Raw genomic sequence first — 17,833 nt, 5'->3', positions numbered from 1 at the left:
GTGTCCAAACTGCCAATAGAAAACTCCTGATGAACTTTCAGACCCTTAAAAAAGAGTGGAATAACAGTAATTAACTCGTGCTTCTTGCTTTCTTTATGTTATTATGTATCACTTCATATTTGCCCTGTGTATGTGATGGCGGTAGCAGTGGTGGTGGTTCATCTTCCGGAAAGATAATTTTCATTAGTGTGAGTTATCTGCCTAAGTTCAAAATTAACCTTAAAACCCTGCTACTATTTCTACACTTCTCCCAGCTTTTCTGTCTTAACAATTTACACCCAAATGCTCATCTTAAAGTGTTGTCACTGTATCTTGTCAAATCAGAAACAGTGTTCTTGGTAGCAGAGAAGTTAGCAAGTGCATTTATTTTGTACTTCATACAGGACTGTATCACCTTCAAGGCCAGTCTTTGCTGGATGTTAGTCTGTGGCCACTTAATGAGGTTATAAGATATTCAGGGCTGAAGGGAGGCCAGCTCCCAAGTGACTAATTATGAAATGACAAACGTTAAGAGTTAAAGGTACAAACCTCAATAATCAGAAATTCAGTTTCACAAGACTTGGGCCATTGCACGACTATAATGTTAAAAATATGTCCAATTTTCTGCACTGGAAGACTAAAGATTCTCAGGATTTAGACCAGTACTGCCCAAACAGCGGTCTCTGCTGCTGGGAATGTTCTGTTGTCTGTGCCTGATACAATGGCCACCAGCCACATGTAAGTCTGGGCACACGAAACGTGGCTAGTGCAACTGAGGAGCTTAATTTTTAGTGGCATTTAATCAGTTTAAAATTTACTTTTAAAATGGAAACAGTATGAAATATTTTTCCATGAAAGATAACTTTATTGCTTTGGTAGGACTCCATTTAGCTTTAATCATTTAAAACTGAGGGAATGAATTGAGATGTGCCATAAGGATAAAATACACATTGGATTTTAAAGACAGCACAAAAGAAGGTAAAAATGCATCATTAATAATTTTTCACACTGATCACACAGTGAAATAATCTTTATATATTGGGTAAAATAACACAGTATTGAAATTAATGTCCTGCGCCTATTTACTTTTTAAAATGTAACTACTAGAAAGTTTTAAATTACCTCTGTGGCTCACATTATGAAGTGCTGATTTTGAGTCTAAAAGAGCATTTCCATCTGTGGAGGGGTCACAGATGTCGGATACTCTATTTAAAACTCATGTTATTTCTGCTACAGCAATGGTAGGTACCGTAAGACCATCAAGTGTTATAAAGAAGTGCTCAACAGGCCATGCAGTCTTCCCAGGGTAAGGGAAGGCAACACAGACTGTTATTGTCTAGTAAAAAGTTTCAAATAATAGGCTTCCATTCATTTCCTCTGAAAACCATTTTATAGACCACAGTTGATGCTTTTCAGCTTTGTTTTGTTTTTACTTCTAAGGTTAATTCCATTTTATAAATCTGTAAGGTGCACGATATGGTAAGACAGAGACTGAGTCAATGTGTGGTGTCTGGGTGCTATTTTAATAAATGACATGGTCACTGAGCATGGTGGGATGGAAAGAAGAAACGCGAATTTGTGTGCCTCGTCTCTGCACACACACTTCTCCGAACACTTTACTGCAGGAAAAGATTTTACCTAAATGACCGGTTTCAGGTCTTCTCAAAAGCAGTGAAAGGACAGTTCATTCATTTCTGTATGCCTAATAAAAATGGCATATGTATGCAAATAACTCTCTCAAGAGTTTTGACAGCATTCCAATGATTTGCAACCACCTTGCTTTCTTTCAAATGTGAACAGAACTGGAGAACTGGAGCACAGACCATGTCATCCTACTTGCTAGAATGAAAATTCTAAGGTCTGTAGGAATTAAGTGACCTGTCCCAGTTCACCTCAACTCAAGGCTTGGGTCTCTTACCCCTAGCCCACTGTTCTTTCCATGCTTCCTGCTAGGTACTGTGCTATACTTACATGCCTAATGATGAACGCTCAGTAACACACAACAACAGTTACATACAACTGTTTCACCAAAATCAACTTAGTTATATCCAACTTGCACTGTATTCTTACAAAACATCTCACCAATATAGGGATGACCATGACACCTTTCAGAAGGTCTGCGCAACTCAGAATCTAAGACGAATTACTGGCCACTTCTAGTAGCAGATTCTGTTGGTCAGATGTATTTTAAAAAGTCACAATCTTCAGACACTTTATTTTCAGGCTATTTCTTCAAGGAAATTCATCATGAAATTCAGGGAACTTCAAAACATTTGCCCAGATCTTTTTCTAAAGCCACAGTGATTTCCAGGGGATACATACTTCTATTAATTATTACTTCTAAGTACACGTTAACATTACAATGTCAGATGTTTTCAATATGCAAAATATTTGTATTTTTCCTTTATTCAGAACAGAGAGGATTATGTCATTTAAGCAGTTCTACTGTTCAATCTGCACTTAATTTTTTAATTGGAAAATCTTCACAGGTAGCTCTGCAATAATCATTTTCTGAGTCTGGTCTCTTCCACAGAGAATCCTATTTCACCCCATTTTCACACTGACATACAAGCTCCAGGAGTGTTCAGCCCCTTTGTTCTAATTGCTACAACTGCTGTAAATTATATGCTGAACCAGCATTACAGGTCCTGAGGTTCACTTACACATCAAGATAAAACCTGGTGGTGCCTGCAGCCTGTAATACTACCCATTTTTGAGAAGATGAGTATCAGTGAGACACCATGCTGTAGTGGAGTGTGGTTTATTGAACTCCTAAGTGGTCATGACAGTGAGGTTTTACTCTGAAACAATTACTGCTTCTCATAATTTTCACAGGTTAGGTTCTCTTTACTTCCCTTTCTTCATCTACGTGGCGTGATCATGGGCAAGTGGGGGAGGTGAGCGTCGTCTACCTTCATTTCCTTATTTATTATTAACAGAGGCTCTTGGTCTCCATTCCACCTAGAAATTAGCAGGTTTCAGAACGCATCAGGGTGTATTCATTCCAGTCTCTCAGAAGGTTTCTCCTCACCATGGTCAGACTCCACTCTTCTACCACCCTTGGACAGCGGCTCAAGAGGCTGAGCTAGAAAGGAATCTGCAACTGTCTTTCTATTCCCTGTTATTTTAGTTTCTAAAGTGATATTCAAATAATGACAACTCCCCTTCAGTTGTACACGCTCTAGCTTAAGAGTCCCACACTGGCAGCATCTGAGTTTTAGAGAACAACGTGTATGGGAGGAAAACGATGACTAGCATCTTCCTAGCACCCGTCCTGTGTGCCAGATGCTACACACAACACTCCCAGTAGTCATGAGACTCAGACAGACGAAGAAACTGAAGGTCAAGGAGGTGAAGTGACTGGTCTAAAGCATGCAGAACTAGGGAGGGATGGAGCTATGATTCAAACCCCCTGTTCATTTCAAAGTTCCATTTCTAATTTTACTACTCTCTAAGTATTTGTAAGTGCCACCCATTTCTTGGTAATTCCCAAACGCTACAGAGTGTATTTTTACTGTTTTCTAAAATACAGTAATATCTTCCATGCTGCTTTACATTTAATTCTCCTTCTCAGTGAAACAATTTTCCTCTGCTAAGAATGGTAAAAACTTTCAGGTTTTAGCAAATATTCAGCTTAGCCAATTGTTCACAGATGGGTGTAAAAGATAGAGATTTTTGTGAAGTACTTCCTACACCCAACGTGGGGCTTGAACTCATGAACCCAAGATCAAGAGTTGCACGTTCCACGAACCATGAGAGACGATGGACTCTGAAAAACAAACTGCGGGTTCTAGAGGGGAGGGTATTAAGGAGGGCACATTCTGCATGGAGCACTGGGTGTTATGCACAAACAATGAATCATGGAACACTACATCAAAAACTAATGATGTAATGTATGGTGATTAACATAATAAAAAAAATGAAAAAATAAATAAATAAAAGTAAAATAGCAAAAAAAAAAAAAAAAAGAGTTGCACATTCCACTGACTGAGCCAGCCAGGTGTCCCTATATTTTTGATAGATTTATTATCTTAACCCTTATTATAAACAACAGTTAAAATAATATAGGAACTATATTATTTCATGAAAAATTCTGAAAGTATAGAAATATATAATTTAAAAAACTGATACTGAAGAAATCTGTAATTCCTTAAAAGTCCATTAGTACGGAAATACTTTATAATTCAAATTATATATACTGTAAAAAAAGAGAGGAGAGGAAAGGGGATATTACTAATGAATATCGGGTCAATAATCAGAGAGAAAAACTTATCTTAAACTATACTCATTCCTACATGTTATCTGCTGTTACAGAAGATAACCTGGAGGGGGGTGCCTGGGTGGCTCAGTCGGTTAAATATCTGACTCTTGGTTTCAGCTCAGGCCATGATTTCAGGGTCCTGAGACTGAGCCTCACCTCAGGCTCTGCACTTAGCAGGGAGTCTCTTGAAGATTCTCTCCCTCTGGGAAGAATGAAGGGGGGGAAATCGGAGGGAGAGACCAACCATGAGAGACGATGGACTCTGAAAAACAAACTGAGGGTTCTCGAGGGGAGGGCGGTGGAGGGATGGGTTAGCCTGGTGATGGGTATTAAAGAGGACACGTTCTGCGTGGAGCACTGGGTGTTACGCACAAACAATGAATCATGGAACACTACATCCAAAACTAATGATGTAATGTATGGTGATTAACATAACAATAAAAAATTTTTTAAAAAAGATTCTCTCCCTCTGTTCCTTCTCCTGCTCACACGTACTCTCTCTCTTTCTCAAATAAATAAATAAATCTTAGAAAAAATAAATAAATAACCTGGGTAGAAATGCTCTTCAGGCTATAAAAAAAATTGCCTTACTTTAAGTCAGAAATATCTCCTGAAGCAAGCCTGATGTGCCTATAAAATATAAAAGGGGGTGGGGCACCTGGCTGGCTTAGTCAGAAGAGGGAAGAGTATGGAACTCTTAATCCCTAAGTCATGAGTTCAAGCCCTACATTGGGTGTAGAGATTACTTAAATAAATAAAATATAAAAGGGGAAAAGTTATAAAAAGGGAAAGAGAATGGATAATTCAAGTCACTCTCTCTCTTAAATGAAAATAAATGTAGGTTATCCTATTTTGGGTGGTCCATGTTTTAAGATTTTTTAAAGTGAGTTCTATTATTCTGCAATTCATAAACAATGAAAACAAATTCCCATGTTAGGGGAAAAAACGTGCAATACAAGAATATTTGCACAGCCTGAATTCCACTAACAGAGAAATGGTTGGGTAAATGACAATGTATCAATTCAACTGACCATAATGTAACCAGTAAAATGTTTGATATGATGTTAAGTAGAGGGACAAAAAGGATGCAAATTCTATATATATATTTTTTCATTCTAAATAATATAAAATAGTTAAAGGGCAAAGACTGGAAGGCGACATGTATAATGATATCAGTTCCATCATGGTGCTGGGACAATGGTGATCTTTCCTTCTTCATAAAAATTCTTTAACACTATTATATTCGTGGTCATTGTTTCTTTGGTTCTTTAAATGGGAATGAAGTTTCTATATAATAATTACAGAGTCAAAGTATGGTTACCTAGATCGGCGACATTCAATAGAAATACAATGCAAGCCACATAAGTAATTTTAAAATTTTCAATAGTCATATTGACTAGATAAAAAGAAACAGATGAAATTAACTTTAATATATCTTATTTAATTGAATATATCTAAAATATTATCATTTCAACATGTAATCAATACAAAAAAGTACTAATGAAATATTTTACATTCCTTTTTTTGTACAAGCTTTGAAATCTCAATTCATACTAGTCACGTTCAAGTGCTCAGTAGCCACACATAGCTATCAACTATCGGACTGGGTAGTACAGGGCTAGGTGGTTTAGGATCCCTCAACCCCCAAAATATCATGATATTAATAAAAAGTTAAACTATAGAAGCATTCTGAATTGATGGAGTTACCATGAAAACTGGGCAACCCTCCGCTTGCAGGGCCAAGTAGTAATTTTAGGTCTGCAACAGGCTCTAAGAGGCCAAAGGAAAAGAACTGGTCATCTGATTACCTTGTGTAGTTCTCTTTGTATCCAGAAATGTCATCATTGGGAGATCGCAGTCTTCGTTGAGATGGTGCCTCCAGATGCCAATAGTTGATGCGGTTTAGGAACATTTTTGCCAACTCAACTATTGTTTGCCTTTCTTTGGATGGCAGGTGACTAAATTTGTACTGTACAAAGTTATTCACACCCTTAAAAGGAGGGAAGGCAATTTATTCATACGGCTATGCAATCATACTAATTCTGAACACCCACAGTCAGCACGGTTATTAGCTAAAGAACAGACATTTCTCTATTCACAAAAATCTCTTCCTTTTCCCTATTAGAAACAGGAATGCCCAGAGGGAATCGTGCCACAGATCATAGTGGATGAAAAGTGACAAGACAGAGAAGCTGTGGGTTGCTATTCTATGCCTGCTGCAATCCTCAAGCGTTAAAGAGAAAATCAAAATCACAGACTGAAAAGGTCAAAACCTCTTAAACAATAAAATACGACTATTTTGCAGAATAATTCTTGCTGCACTATCAATATAGTAGATCACGTATAATGAGGTTCTTGGATAAGCATTACGTTTTTACATTACCAAAAATTTTTTTTTTTTTTTGAAGATTTTATTTATTTATTTGACAGAGAGAGAGACAGCGAGAGCAGGAACACAAGCAGAGGGAGTGGGAGAGGGAGAAGCAGGCTTCCCGCGGAGCAGGGAGCCCGATGCGGGGCTCGATCCCAGGGCCCTGGGAACATGACCTGAGCTGAAGGCAGACGCTTAACGACTGAGCCACCCAGGCGCCCCTACATTACCAAAATTTTAATCAGAAGGCTGCTAGCACGTCTTCCATTGAACTAAACCATGAGAATTTAAACTCTTTACTATCACTCTTTCGGTTTCAGCAAGCTTACCAAGAAAAAAAAATCTTATTCAAAATTGTGAGTTTTTAAAAGAATCTGTGGATTAATTTAATGTCTCTGCAGAACACTCCCAACTAATCTAATTTCAAATAAAAGAACAATGAATTCTTATTGAATAGAGTTTGGAGACAAAATAACATTTCTTCTACTGAAAACTGACTGATAAAAATACATTTGTTTGTATTTGTAGAGACCCTGATTGATGTCCTATCTCCTGTAATCATTCTCATCAAGAAATTCAGCCAAGAGTCTCCAAGATTTCTTTAGCTGCGTAATGGCAGGCTAAAAAGTGACTCTGAGGAAGGATACAACACCTCACAGAAAAAGTCTATACATGTCAACAGTTTCCCCAAGTAAACCGGTTTCTTTCCAGGAATCATAATGTAACAGAAGTCAATTTCTGGACGCAAAATCTCATTCCTTGTCGTGTTTTTTGCTTGACTTACAATGTTTTTGACAATGCTCCTTAATTCCCTCACCTCAATAGGCTTTTTCAGACAGTGACAAACACAAGAACAAAGACTTAATTCACTTAATTTTAAAACATCAACACCAAGAGAAAGCACATTCCATGCGTTATGACCTACACGTTCTGCTTAATTTTTTTCTTCCCCAAACACAGTGAATTCTGAGTATACAGCAACCGTAAAAGACAACAGCTAGATCATTTATTAAATTAAGTATTCACTTCTGATGCAAAGGGTCCAAGACAATTTCTCAGTGAGCATCTCAAAGCCGGGTATAGAGGATGGAAGGAAGGCACGTGTAGAGATGGAAGGAAGGTTAGGTTTGTTCAGCCTTAGAGCAATAAAAAAAGGGGGGGCTTCTCTTTTTCTTTTTCTAAATTTTTACCTGTTCAATACTAGGTTTTTCAAATGGGGGTTTCTTCTCCAAAGAGCCTTCAACCACAGGTTTTCCTCTTTGTAAAATAGACTTTCTCAAGAGCTGCAAAAAAAATCATTAAGGAAAAAAAAAATCAATGTCTGTCTCTCTCTCTCTCACACACACACACACACACACACACACACACACACACACACACACACACACAAAACACAGCCTCTGAAGGGAAGTCACCATATTCTAATTATCTTATCTACATGTAAATAAATCCTTAAATCAATAAAATGGGTGACTACCAGGTAACCCAAATTTGCCTTCATATCCATGACCAGAACTATGAGAAACTAGACCCCTTTCATGTTCTGTGCAGCCTAGAGCACTAGCAGTACCATCAGGCTCCTCTACCCTACTCACTCACTCTTCTCCCCACCATTGCCAGATTCCCACTGACCCAGAGGCCTGGTATACAACAGCCACACTTTGCACATTCCCATCTAGGCCACCGCAGGTGTGCTGATGCTCTGGAGGGTGGTTTTCTGTTTGCTTAAGATTATTTATTTTAGAGAGTGCACGCGGGGAGGAGGGGACAGAGAAAGAGAGAGAATCTTACACCCACGCAGGGCTCGATCTCACGACGCTGAGACCATGACCAGAGCTGAAACCAAGAGTCACATCCGACTGCACCACCCAGGAGCCCCAAAGAAGGTTCGCGTTTAAACCCATGAAAGGCAGAGACCTGTTCTGCACAAGTGAGGCCAGAGGAGAGGGCTGTTTGTACCAGCTATATGTCCTATGCATAAACTAGGGCCCAGGCCCTTCGGGAAGGAATTCTGCAGGACTCTCAATTGGCAACTTTCACTGTTGCGGTCTCTTTTCATTTCCTCTCCACGCACAGAATACAAGCCAAGTGTTCTGGCATCTCAATGCCCACAAAACAAAACACTGCTCTTAGTCCTTGCCACTGGAATTTAAAGCCCTCAAAGAGCACATATCCGACAGAAAAAGGGAACAGAGTCACTAATCAAGACCTAATTTGAAAATAAACTTGATATTGAAATCCTTTACCTTCAACCTTGGATTGAAAATTCTGTAACCTTTACATGCGGGCCAGGTATGATATGACCATGCATTTACTTAAGTTACAGCTTTCTCTCCTTTCTCCACTTACTGCCTTTTCAACAGAAATAAGACGTGGTAACCATGCTCCCAGGAGTTAATGGAAATGGACTAACACCCAAGGCTGAAGATCACCCTCTGTCCCCCTGAGCCATGTCTTACAAGGGCCTCAATTCCTTCTAGGGGTGCCATATCCATAATTAGCACAGGGCATCTGTTTATCCTTTCAATGTATTATGCCCATTTTTATAAAAATAAACATGCAATAATGATAAGTCACTCTATGTGTTTCTAAGGATATGGAAAGATGGATCATAAAATTTTATTTATTTATTTGACAGAGCGAGAGCAGGAACACAAGCAGGGGGAGCGGGAGAGGGAGAAGCAGGCTCCCCACTGAGCAGGGAGCCCAATGTGGGGCTCGATCCCAGGAGCCTGGGATCATGACGTGAGCCGAAGGCAGACGCTCAACCGACTGAGCCACCCAGGCGCCCAGGATTGTAAAATTTAAATACAGATAATTGTGGCTGCATACTTGTTTGCCCAGTTAAATAAGACCAATTGAGAACTTGGTCCACTGGGGGTTTCAGTTTGGAGAGAAACTGATGGGTTGGGGAGATGCTGAATGTCAGTTTCTTCATCTACACAAAAGGATGGAGCTGGGATAAGTGGCCATATAAAAGAAATTTAATACTCGCAGCAAGCATTTGCATCCTTACTTTCACCAGACACTCTTTATAGTTCTTTATGTCGTATCTCATTTAATACCCCAACACCCTTTAGAGGTAGAGGCTATTACTGTCTGTATTTTACTGATAAGGAAACTGAAGGAGAATGACTTGCTCAAAGTCACATTTCATATGTGATGGAGTCAGGACTGAAGCCCAGAGAGTCGAGCTCAGGAGCCACAGTTACAGGTTCTGGGATACACTGAGCTTTAGGAAGCAGCTTTTCATCGTTTTTTTTTTGTTTTGTTTTGTTTTTTCAAAATCTAAGCCTCAGGTTTTTTAAATGTTACTTAAAGGTATAATACATTTAATTTTAATTTAATTATTGAGACATATGAGACACAGGAACTGCCTTTCAAAAGCTAAGGAATGGATAATTTATTACTTAGTTGCCCAAAAAATGACTCGGGTGGGGGGAGACGGGGGAGAATGATGTATATTTTAGATTTTGTTCCCATGAGTAAATATACTGTTGTGCTGTTAAAGATGAGGGAGGTGAGAGAGACAGAGAGAGAAAACGGACTTCAAAGCAGAGCAATGCTGTCTGGCCTATTTGGTTAGTTATAAACGGAATCAAGAGGAGGCCGGCAGGATGGAAACCTTGACACCACCTTCACTTCCAGCAGGGCGGTGGGGCTGCCAGGGTGCTCAGTTCCAAGACAAATAATCGCTGCAGTCATGCAGACGTTGTTTTTCTTCAACTAAGATCTTTTTCCAAAGAAGCTCTAAACAGCATGAACCTGCCAGGGTTCAATCTGGATGACTCAGGCCTCACAGCCATGTCAACAAGTTGTCACCTGAAGTAGCCCAGCACCTGCTAATGGCGGTGGGGAATTCAGAGGTGCGTTCTCTTTCTGCTCACCCCTCTCGTCTCTCTCTCTTTCTCCTCCCCCCACCTCCCATTTACCTTTTTAGAACCAATATCCCCACACATGAAAGTTTAAAACTACAGTTCTCACTCCCACACCTGTCTCCTATCTATCCCCAAACCCCCACTAGTAACCACCCCCACAAAAAAAAAAAAGACAAAAGTTAATAAATGGGGAGAAGGGGAAATTATGTAGAAAGTAAATTCAGATTAAAAAAAAAAAAGCTACAGAAATTGGGCACAAAATTTGCACTGAGATTCCTAGCAGCCAAAGCAAAAGAAGGAACTCAGTGGAAAATTTTTCTATCCTTGTCATATAAAACGAAGCACGGTGCTCAGTAAAGAGGCAAACCTTTCCTGGGCTCTGAGCTCTGAGTGGAGCATTTTGCTTTCTGTCTTTTTTTTTTTTTTAAAGAACCTTAGAAGTGTTACACAATACAACATAACCAACAGTGCCCTCAACAGCAAGGTTTCTGTTTTTTAATTATTTCTTCTGTCCGCCCCCTCTCAGAATGTAGTTTTGGCCCCCTGAAGTTCATCTGTTTGTTCCCACCACCCGTTTCTCTCCCACACTTGTCCGTCCCTACAGCAGTCAGGAGCTGGGGAAACACACGTCTGCAGAAAGGGGATGGATGTGGCCTAAGGGGAGCTGAGGCAGAGCCAAGAAGCCCCAGCTACGGGGAGTGGGAGCAGTAATTGTGACTGGTGTCAACAAGACCCAGAGGACAGTGGGGAGATGCCCAAATCTGGAAACTCTTGACTCCTCCCTGTGAAGCATGAGAGTCAAGGCCCTGGCACCACCCTCCAACCACATCTCCTCCCACCCTCCCCTTGCTCCACCACGCCGGCCTCCTTGCTCTTCCCACATCACACCACACTCACTAAGCGTGGCCTAGACGGTGTTCCCTCTGCTGCCTGGAAAGCTCTTCCCCCAGCCCTCTCCAGCAACGGCTCCTGTGCCCCAGTTCGGGTCCAGCTCAACTGTGGTCCCCTCAGAGAGGCCTTTCTTAACTGCCCTTCCTCATGATTGTGCCCTCCCACCCACCACCATCCCTGCCATTCTGATTCCACTTACCCTACTTTGTTTCTCTTCACAGCACTTATCACCACCTGCAAATATATTATTTACTGGTTGATTGTCTGCCTCTTCTACTGAAATGTCAACTCCATGAGGGCAAGGACTTTGCTTTGCCCACTGATCTATCCCTCATGCCTACATGAGTGCCATGCACAGAGCACAGAGCACAGAGCAGGTGTGCAATACATACTTGGATGGATGAACGGATGGGTGGATGGAAAGAAATCTATAAGCATAAGCAAATCAAGATATTCAAATCTGCATACAAATAGGAAGGCTCTCAAGGAAAGTGATGTGTCCAACACATGGTGGGTCATTTTAGAGAATCCCTCATGAAGAAACGCATGCTTCCACAAACCCTGAGGGCAAACATATCACGAGCTGAGAGCCTTCCCACCCACGATCACGACCTGGTGTGCAGAAACTGAGCACGTCTGAACAATGAGGGAAAGAAGAAACGCCTTTTTAAAATGGTAAAAACCTCACCTTAAATAGATAGAAATACACTTGTTTGGTATCTGCATCTTCTTCCTTGTGGACACAGGTAAAGAGATATTCCACATCCAACACTATTCCCAGGAGTCTGTTCATTTCTTCCTCGGACACATTTTCCAGGTGGGAAACATGAGCAGCTGAAGACAAAGATCAAAGGAACGTATGTGACACATTAGCTGGAAACTGCAAATGTTCTCAATTTTAAAATAGAAAAGGCTCTCTCTCAAAACCTTCTGGGACACCAAGCCATTAGATTGCATTGTAAACAGAGGAAATTTCTGAACTCCTGTAAGATCTAAGTCTTCTCACCAAGTTGACTTATAATTAAAAGACTGTCACCTTGCTGGGCCTTAGCCTTCCCCTTTAAGACCAAAAATGGGCCAGTGGCTAATGTATTCTAATAATGTATAGTTTAAGATCCAGAACTTGTTGGCACCACTCGGTGGTCCTCATAGTGTTAAATTCTTTTTTTAATTGCAGTAGAGTCGACACACAACATTAATTTCCAGTGTACAACATGGTGATTCAACAAGTCTATACGTTCTGCTGTGCTCACCACCAATGTGGCTGCCATCACCATACAATGCTATCACAGTATCATTGGCTATAGTCCCTGTGCTATACTTTTTATCCCTGTGACTTATGCCTTCCGTTACCAGAAGCCTTTACGTCCCCATACCCCCCTTCACCCATTTTGCCCATCCACCCACCCCCTCCCCTCTGGCAACCATCAGTTTGTTCTCTGTATTTATGGGTCTGTTTCTACTTTTTGACAGTGTTAAATTCCTATGTATCCACATAAGAATGTGGTTGGTCTCCACCATGCCCATGAACAGCTCAGTGAGCCAAGGATATCATATTAGTGTGAAGACTGAATGATGGCCCTTTCCCTCCGCCTTTCTGAGATGCGATGAAGCCTCACTGTCCTTGCAGCAATGTCTCAAGGCCTGTTTGAGCTTGAGATTCAATGCCTTCCATGATCAAGCCCCCCAAACCCATTTTTCCTACTTCAGTTCTATTAAGAGCTATAGTAAGTGACCTAGCCATCAACCTTCTCTCCCATGCCCCTGTCCTCTCTTCTATCCAAATCCAGTCCATTTATCAAGGTTATTGCACTTAATCCTCTAACAATCCCATGAGTAGGTATTAGCAATCCCATTTGACAACTGAGGAACTGAGGCTCAGAGAGAATGGATGTCACTCAGCTAACAAGGCAGAGCCAGGGTCTGAAAGGAAGAATGCTTGACCCAAATTTCAAAGCACCCACAAGCACACTTTTTGTTGATTAGCTGATTCACTTCAAGTCCTTTCTCACTTGAAGAGGGTTCTCTAGGTCAGTCACTCAATAATCAGCCCCGAGCCCAGGAACTCCTCTGAGTCAGGATCATGCCTCTCACGTCTGCATCCCCAGCATTTATCACTATGCTTGCCACATAGTGGGCACCAGCACCTCGAGAGGAAACCTCTTGGGTGTAGCACTTGGTGTGCTGGCTTAAAAATGCTTAAACGCAGAAGGGTTTGAGATCATTTTTAAAGACTAAACTATGTAGAAGAGGAGAGGGCTTTCCCTTGCCTTGTTAAAAGGAGATGGAACTAAAGAATATTGAGGAATACTTATTAAGTTACTTATGAAGTGTCAGGCATGAGTTAGTCTACTCCAGGGACCATGGTGCTCTTGTCATTAAACCACAAAGCTCAGGGCACCTGGGTGGCTCGGTCAGTTAAGTGTCAGACTCTTGATGTTGGCTCAGCATGATCTCAGGATCCTGAGACTGAGCCCCGCGTCAGGCTCCACACTCAGCAGGGCGTCTGCTTGTCCTCACTCTCCCTCTCCCTCTGCCCCTCTCCCCAGATCATGTGCGCGCACACACACACTCTCTCTCATAAATAAATAATCTTCGGGGGGGGTGGGGGGAAGCCACGAAGCTCAATCAGGAGACTGGGACAGAGAATGCTGCCTGTACCCTGCCCCTATACCTTTCCATTACCACATCAGGGCATACCTCCTGGCATCTGACTCCCGGGAGCTCCATTTCTCTACCTAAGGGCTTTTCCTACCACTGTAATCTGCTCTGCCACCTACCTGCCCCTCAAGAGCACCCTTCAACCCAAAACTAAGACATTAGCCTATTAAACAGAAACCCCAGATCCCTCATCCCTCAGGCTGAATAACCATCTCCCAAATTTTCCCCCACAAAATTAAGTAGCAGCTGCCCCAGGTAGCAGCTGGCTCAGTAATTCACCCTTTATTAGCCACTCTTTCCGCCTCATTTCACTTTTCTACTCCCCTAGCTTCATGCCAAAGAAACTACTCGCATTCAAATCCTTGTCTTGGAATCTGCTTCTGAGGGAGCTCAAACTAAAATATCCGATCAAAAGCATTTTCAGAGAGTCAAGAGGATTAAATACCAGGAGGTTGGGACTTGTAAATGTCCACCGGGAAGCCGGATTAAAGAACTCAGAATTAGAGAGGCAGAGGCTACCTACTTTTCATTCCTTTTTCATGCAGTAAAATGGAAAGGCAGAGATGGGCCCAAGGTCACAAGCCATCAGGGATGAGCATGATGGGCACATACCTATACGCACACACGCACGCACCCCAAAGAGCATTTTTAAAGGTAAGAGGAGAAGGAAATGTGGTGATCTCTCTGCCTTAGGTATTGTGGAATAAATCTAGTGCATACATCTAAACTTGAAAATTGTATTATTACATTACCAAATCGAAAAAGAGCAACTGACTAAAATGTCTCTCAGAACCTAAGTAACATAGCACAGAAAAATTACAAATATATTTATGTGTGTGTAAAAAAATTAATATGCAAATCTATTACTTTCTACTTGGCTATACAATAAGTGACTTCATCTTCTCAAAGATGCCCCAAACTAGACTTCCTTTTAGGTAGAATGTTTGCCAGGTCACCTTTTTTTTTTTTTAAGTCTGCAAAATTTTCCTTGAGGTCAGTCTGAAGCCTATGGGACACAGGCCTCATTCTGGAGACAATTAGGTCAAAATTTTTTATGTCAGTTATTTACAGAAATAATTTTATTGAAGACTATTTTTGCCTTGTAATGTTTAATTGCTTTTCAGTGATAAGCTAAGAAAGCAATCAGTTCGCAATATAACATCAATTCAGGGCGCCTGGGTGGCTCAGTCGGTTAAGCATCTGCCCTCGGCTCTGGTCATGATCCCAGGGTCCTGCATTCTGCTCCTTGCTAAGCAGTCCCTCTCCTACTCCCCCTGCTTGTGCTCTCTCTCTCAAATAAATAAATCTTTAAAATATATATATAACGGGGCGCCTGGGTGGCTCAGTTGTTAAGCATCTGCCTTCGGCTCAGGTCATGGTCCCAGGATCCTGAGATCGAGCCCCGCATCATCGGGCTCCCCGCTCAGCAGGAAGCCTGCTTCTCCCTCTCCCACTCCCCCTGCTTGTGTTCCCTCTATTGCTGTGTCTCTCTCTGTCAAATAAACAAATAAAATCTTTAAAATAAATAAAATAAAATAAAATATATATATATAACATCAATTCCTTCAGATTCACCACAATATGAAACAGTCTAACTAAGGTGCTAACATGAGTTTAACTCATGGAAGTACAAGCCATGATTTATTTTTTAAACCAGTAGTTCATTTTCTTTAAGTCAAAAAACACTTAACCCAAATGAATTCTTAATCAGAACTAGAAAGAGGTATTCTGGTTGAAACAAGAGGTGGAAGCGCCTATTTTTCAGAAGGCGAGGTGGGGGGGGCATCCTTTCCTCTCGGGGGGGGCATCCTTTCCTCTCGTGGGGAGCTCCACAGTTTGGAAACCACTGTTTGGAAACATCTTCCAGCATATTCTTAAGAGTAGACTAGAGAAACATTAAAATGCTTAAGAAGTGAGACCTGAGGAAGTTCATTTCCTTCTAATTCTGTGTATAATGAAATCTGTAATCTCTCCTCAAAGCTCTGTGTGTAAGCCAAATCACAAAGGACTAAGGAGCTGGAGAATGGGGGAGGGGGGCAGTAAATGGAACAGCAAGTTTCCCAGGAGGGAGGGAGGGAGGGAGGAAGGGAAAGGCTGTACTGGACAAATGGGGCTAATCTTTGCAACACAAAAGCAAAGGTATCTCTTCCTCTGAGAATAAAGGAAAGGTGTGTCTGGAGTGAAAGGGGGTATACTAAGGCATAAGGATACTACTACATGAAAAAGGTTAAGCTTCCTAGAATAAATGATGGGATGGGGGAAGACAGATGAAAGTAGAGGGGTGGGCCATCTCCTTGAGAAGGGAAAATAGGACGTCTGGAGAAGTCGTTAGGAAAGGGAAGCTTCCCTGGAATGAGAAAGCTAGACAAGGACAGTCATGTCTGCACTGTATAAATACTTAGTTGTCTGGACCTGCCATGTTCTGAGTCTCCAACTATGGCCCCCTTCTGACCAAGACTCCTTTTCCAGTCTCTACATCCAGCTGTCAGCCTCCTCCCTCTCATCACATCCACACCACCAACTAACCCCACCTCACAGCCTCCCTATCCCAACATCAGTGTACCACCGTCAGGGCAAACTTGACCCTAAGGCAAACTTGACCTTAGGGTCAAAATCCTCATGGCTCTCCTCAAGGTGGCAATTCCCTGCTGCCAGACCCGCTTGTGACAAGAAGACTGTCATTCATTCCTTCATTGTCCTTTACCTACTGCATATTCCCAGTCATAGGATTCAGGTGAGCTTGCTCACTGTCTCCCAGAGTCACCACTTTTCCCTGTTCCTACTCTGGTGGTCATTGGGATCTCAAGCCTAGAGTACCAAAAGAGCCCCAGACTGTCTTCTCTTGAGCCCAGGGTATTCTTCCTAAAACACCATTTTCTTCAAACAGGCCCATCTCCACCAAATCCAAACACTGCCTCTTTGGAGCTGCTGACCAGAACTGGATAGGACTTCCCCAGGAGCCCACAATCACCCCTAACCCATGCCAACACCCAGGAACACTTCACTCTAACCACACAGCTAAACTAGTTATTGTACTGGTAACTCATTTTTAACTAAAAAGGGTCACTCATAATGGAAAGAAACCCTTCTTTTAATCTTTTCTAAAGAAGCCTTTTTGATGCAAATAGGTTACCTTCAATTATCTAAAACTTGTTTTCTTATTAAAGAGATAGGCCTCTACTGTATAGTTGGACAGCACGTTACTAAAAACTAAAAAATAAAACTCAAAATCTGTAAACTACAATGCGCAAACCCACAGCAGTTCATCTGCCACAGAAGTCATAACATGAAATCACTGCTTTTTAAAGCTTTTGTAGGGGCGCCTGGCAGGCTTGGGCGGTGATGCGCGCGACTCTTGATCTCAGGGTTGTGAGTTTGAGCCCCAGGCTGGCTGTGGAGAGTACTTAAAAATAAAATATTTAAATAAAGAAAGAAAGCGTTTGTATATGCTGCCTAATTTACCTTCCTCCACCAGTGAAGTTTGCATCAATATGCAGTCTATCAACCATGTTAGAGAATGAGCCTTTCCCCACTCTTGCCTATAGTAAAGAATGATTCTCAGGAATTAAATCAATCTTGAAAATTAATGAGTCCACACCATTCTGATTCGCATTCACTGGAATGCCCTTGGAGGTGTTTGTTTTCCAGGTTACTGGCCATCTGTATTGGTTCTTTTGTGCACTACTTATTCAGATCCTCTGCCTGTGTTTTAGGATGTTAGTCTTTTCCTTACTGCCTTGAAAGAGCCTTAGGTCTGTCAAATTCATTGTAAATGCTGCCGGATTTTGTTGG

At 41.5% G+C, this 17,833-nt stretch overlaps 1 protein-coding gene across 1 annotated transcript in view; it reads right to left on the bottom strand.

Moving 5' to 3' along the window:
• KAT2B (lysine acetyltransferase 2B) overlaps window positions 1–17,833 on the bottom strand; it is a 99,015-nt gene that overhangs the window by 40,845 nt on the left and 40,337 nt on the right. The window contains exons 3-5 of the mRNA XM_028099099.2: window positions 12,069–12,214; window positions 7,802–7,894; window positions 6,049–6,230 (exon numbers count right to left, since the gene is read on the bottom strand). Of these exons, the coding sequence (XP_027954900.1) occupies window positions 6,049–6,230; window positions 7,802–7,894; window positions 12,069–12,214 (421 nt within the window). The remainder of the gene's footprint in view (window positions 1–6,048; window positions 6,231–7,801; window positions 7,895–12,068; window positions 12,215–17,833) is intronic.

This window comes from Eumetopias jubatus, unplaced genomic scaffold (assembly GCF_037043125.1).
Source record: "Eumetopias jubatus isolate StellerSeaLion01/CBP00866 unplaced genomic scaffold, mEumJub1_p1.0 scaffold_1, whole genome shotgun sequence".
Taxonomy (NCBI): domain Eukaryota; kingdom Metazoa; phylum Chordata; class Mammalia; order Carnivora; family Otariidae; genus Eumetopias; species Eumetopias jubatus.
Note: the sequence above shows the minus strand (reverse complement) of the source record. Positions and strands in the feature narration are given on the sequence as shown.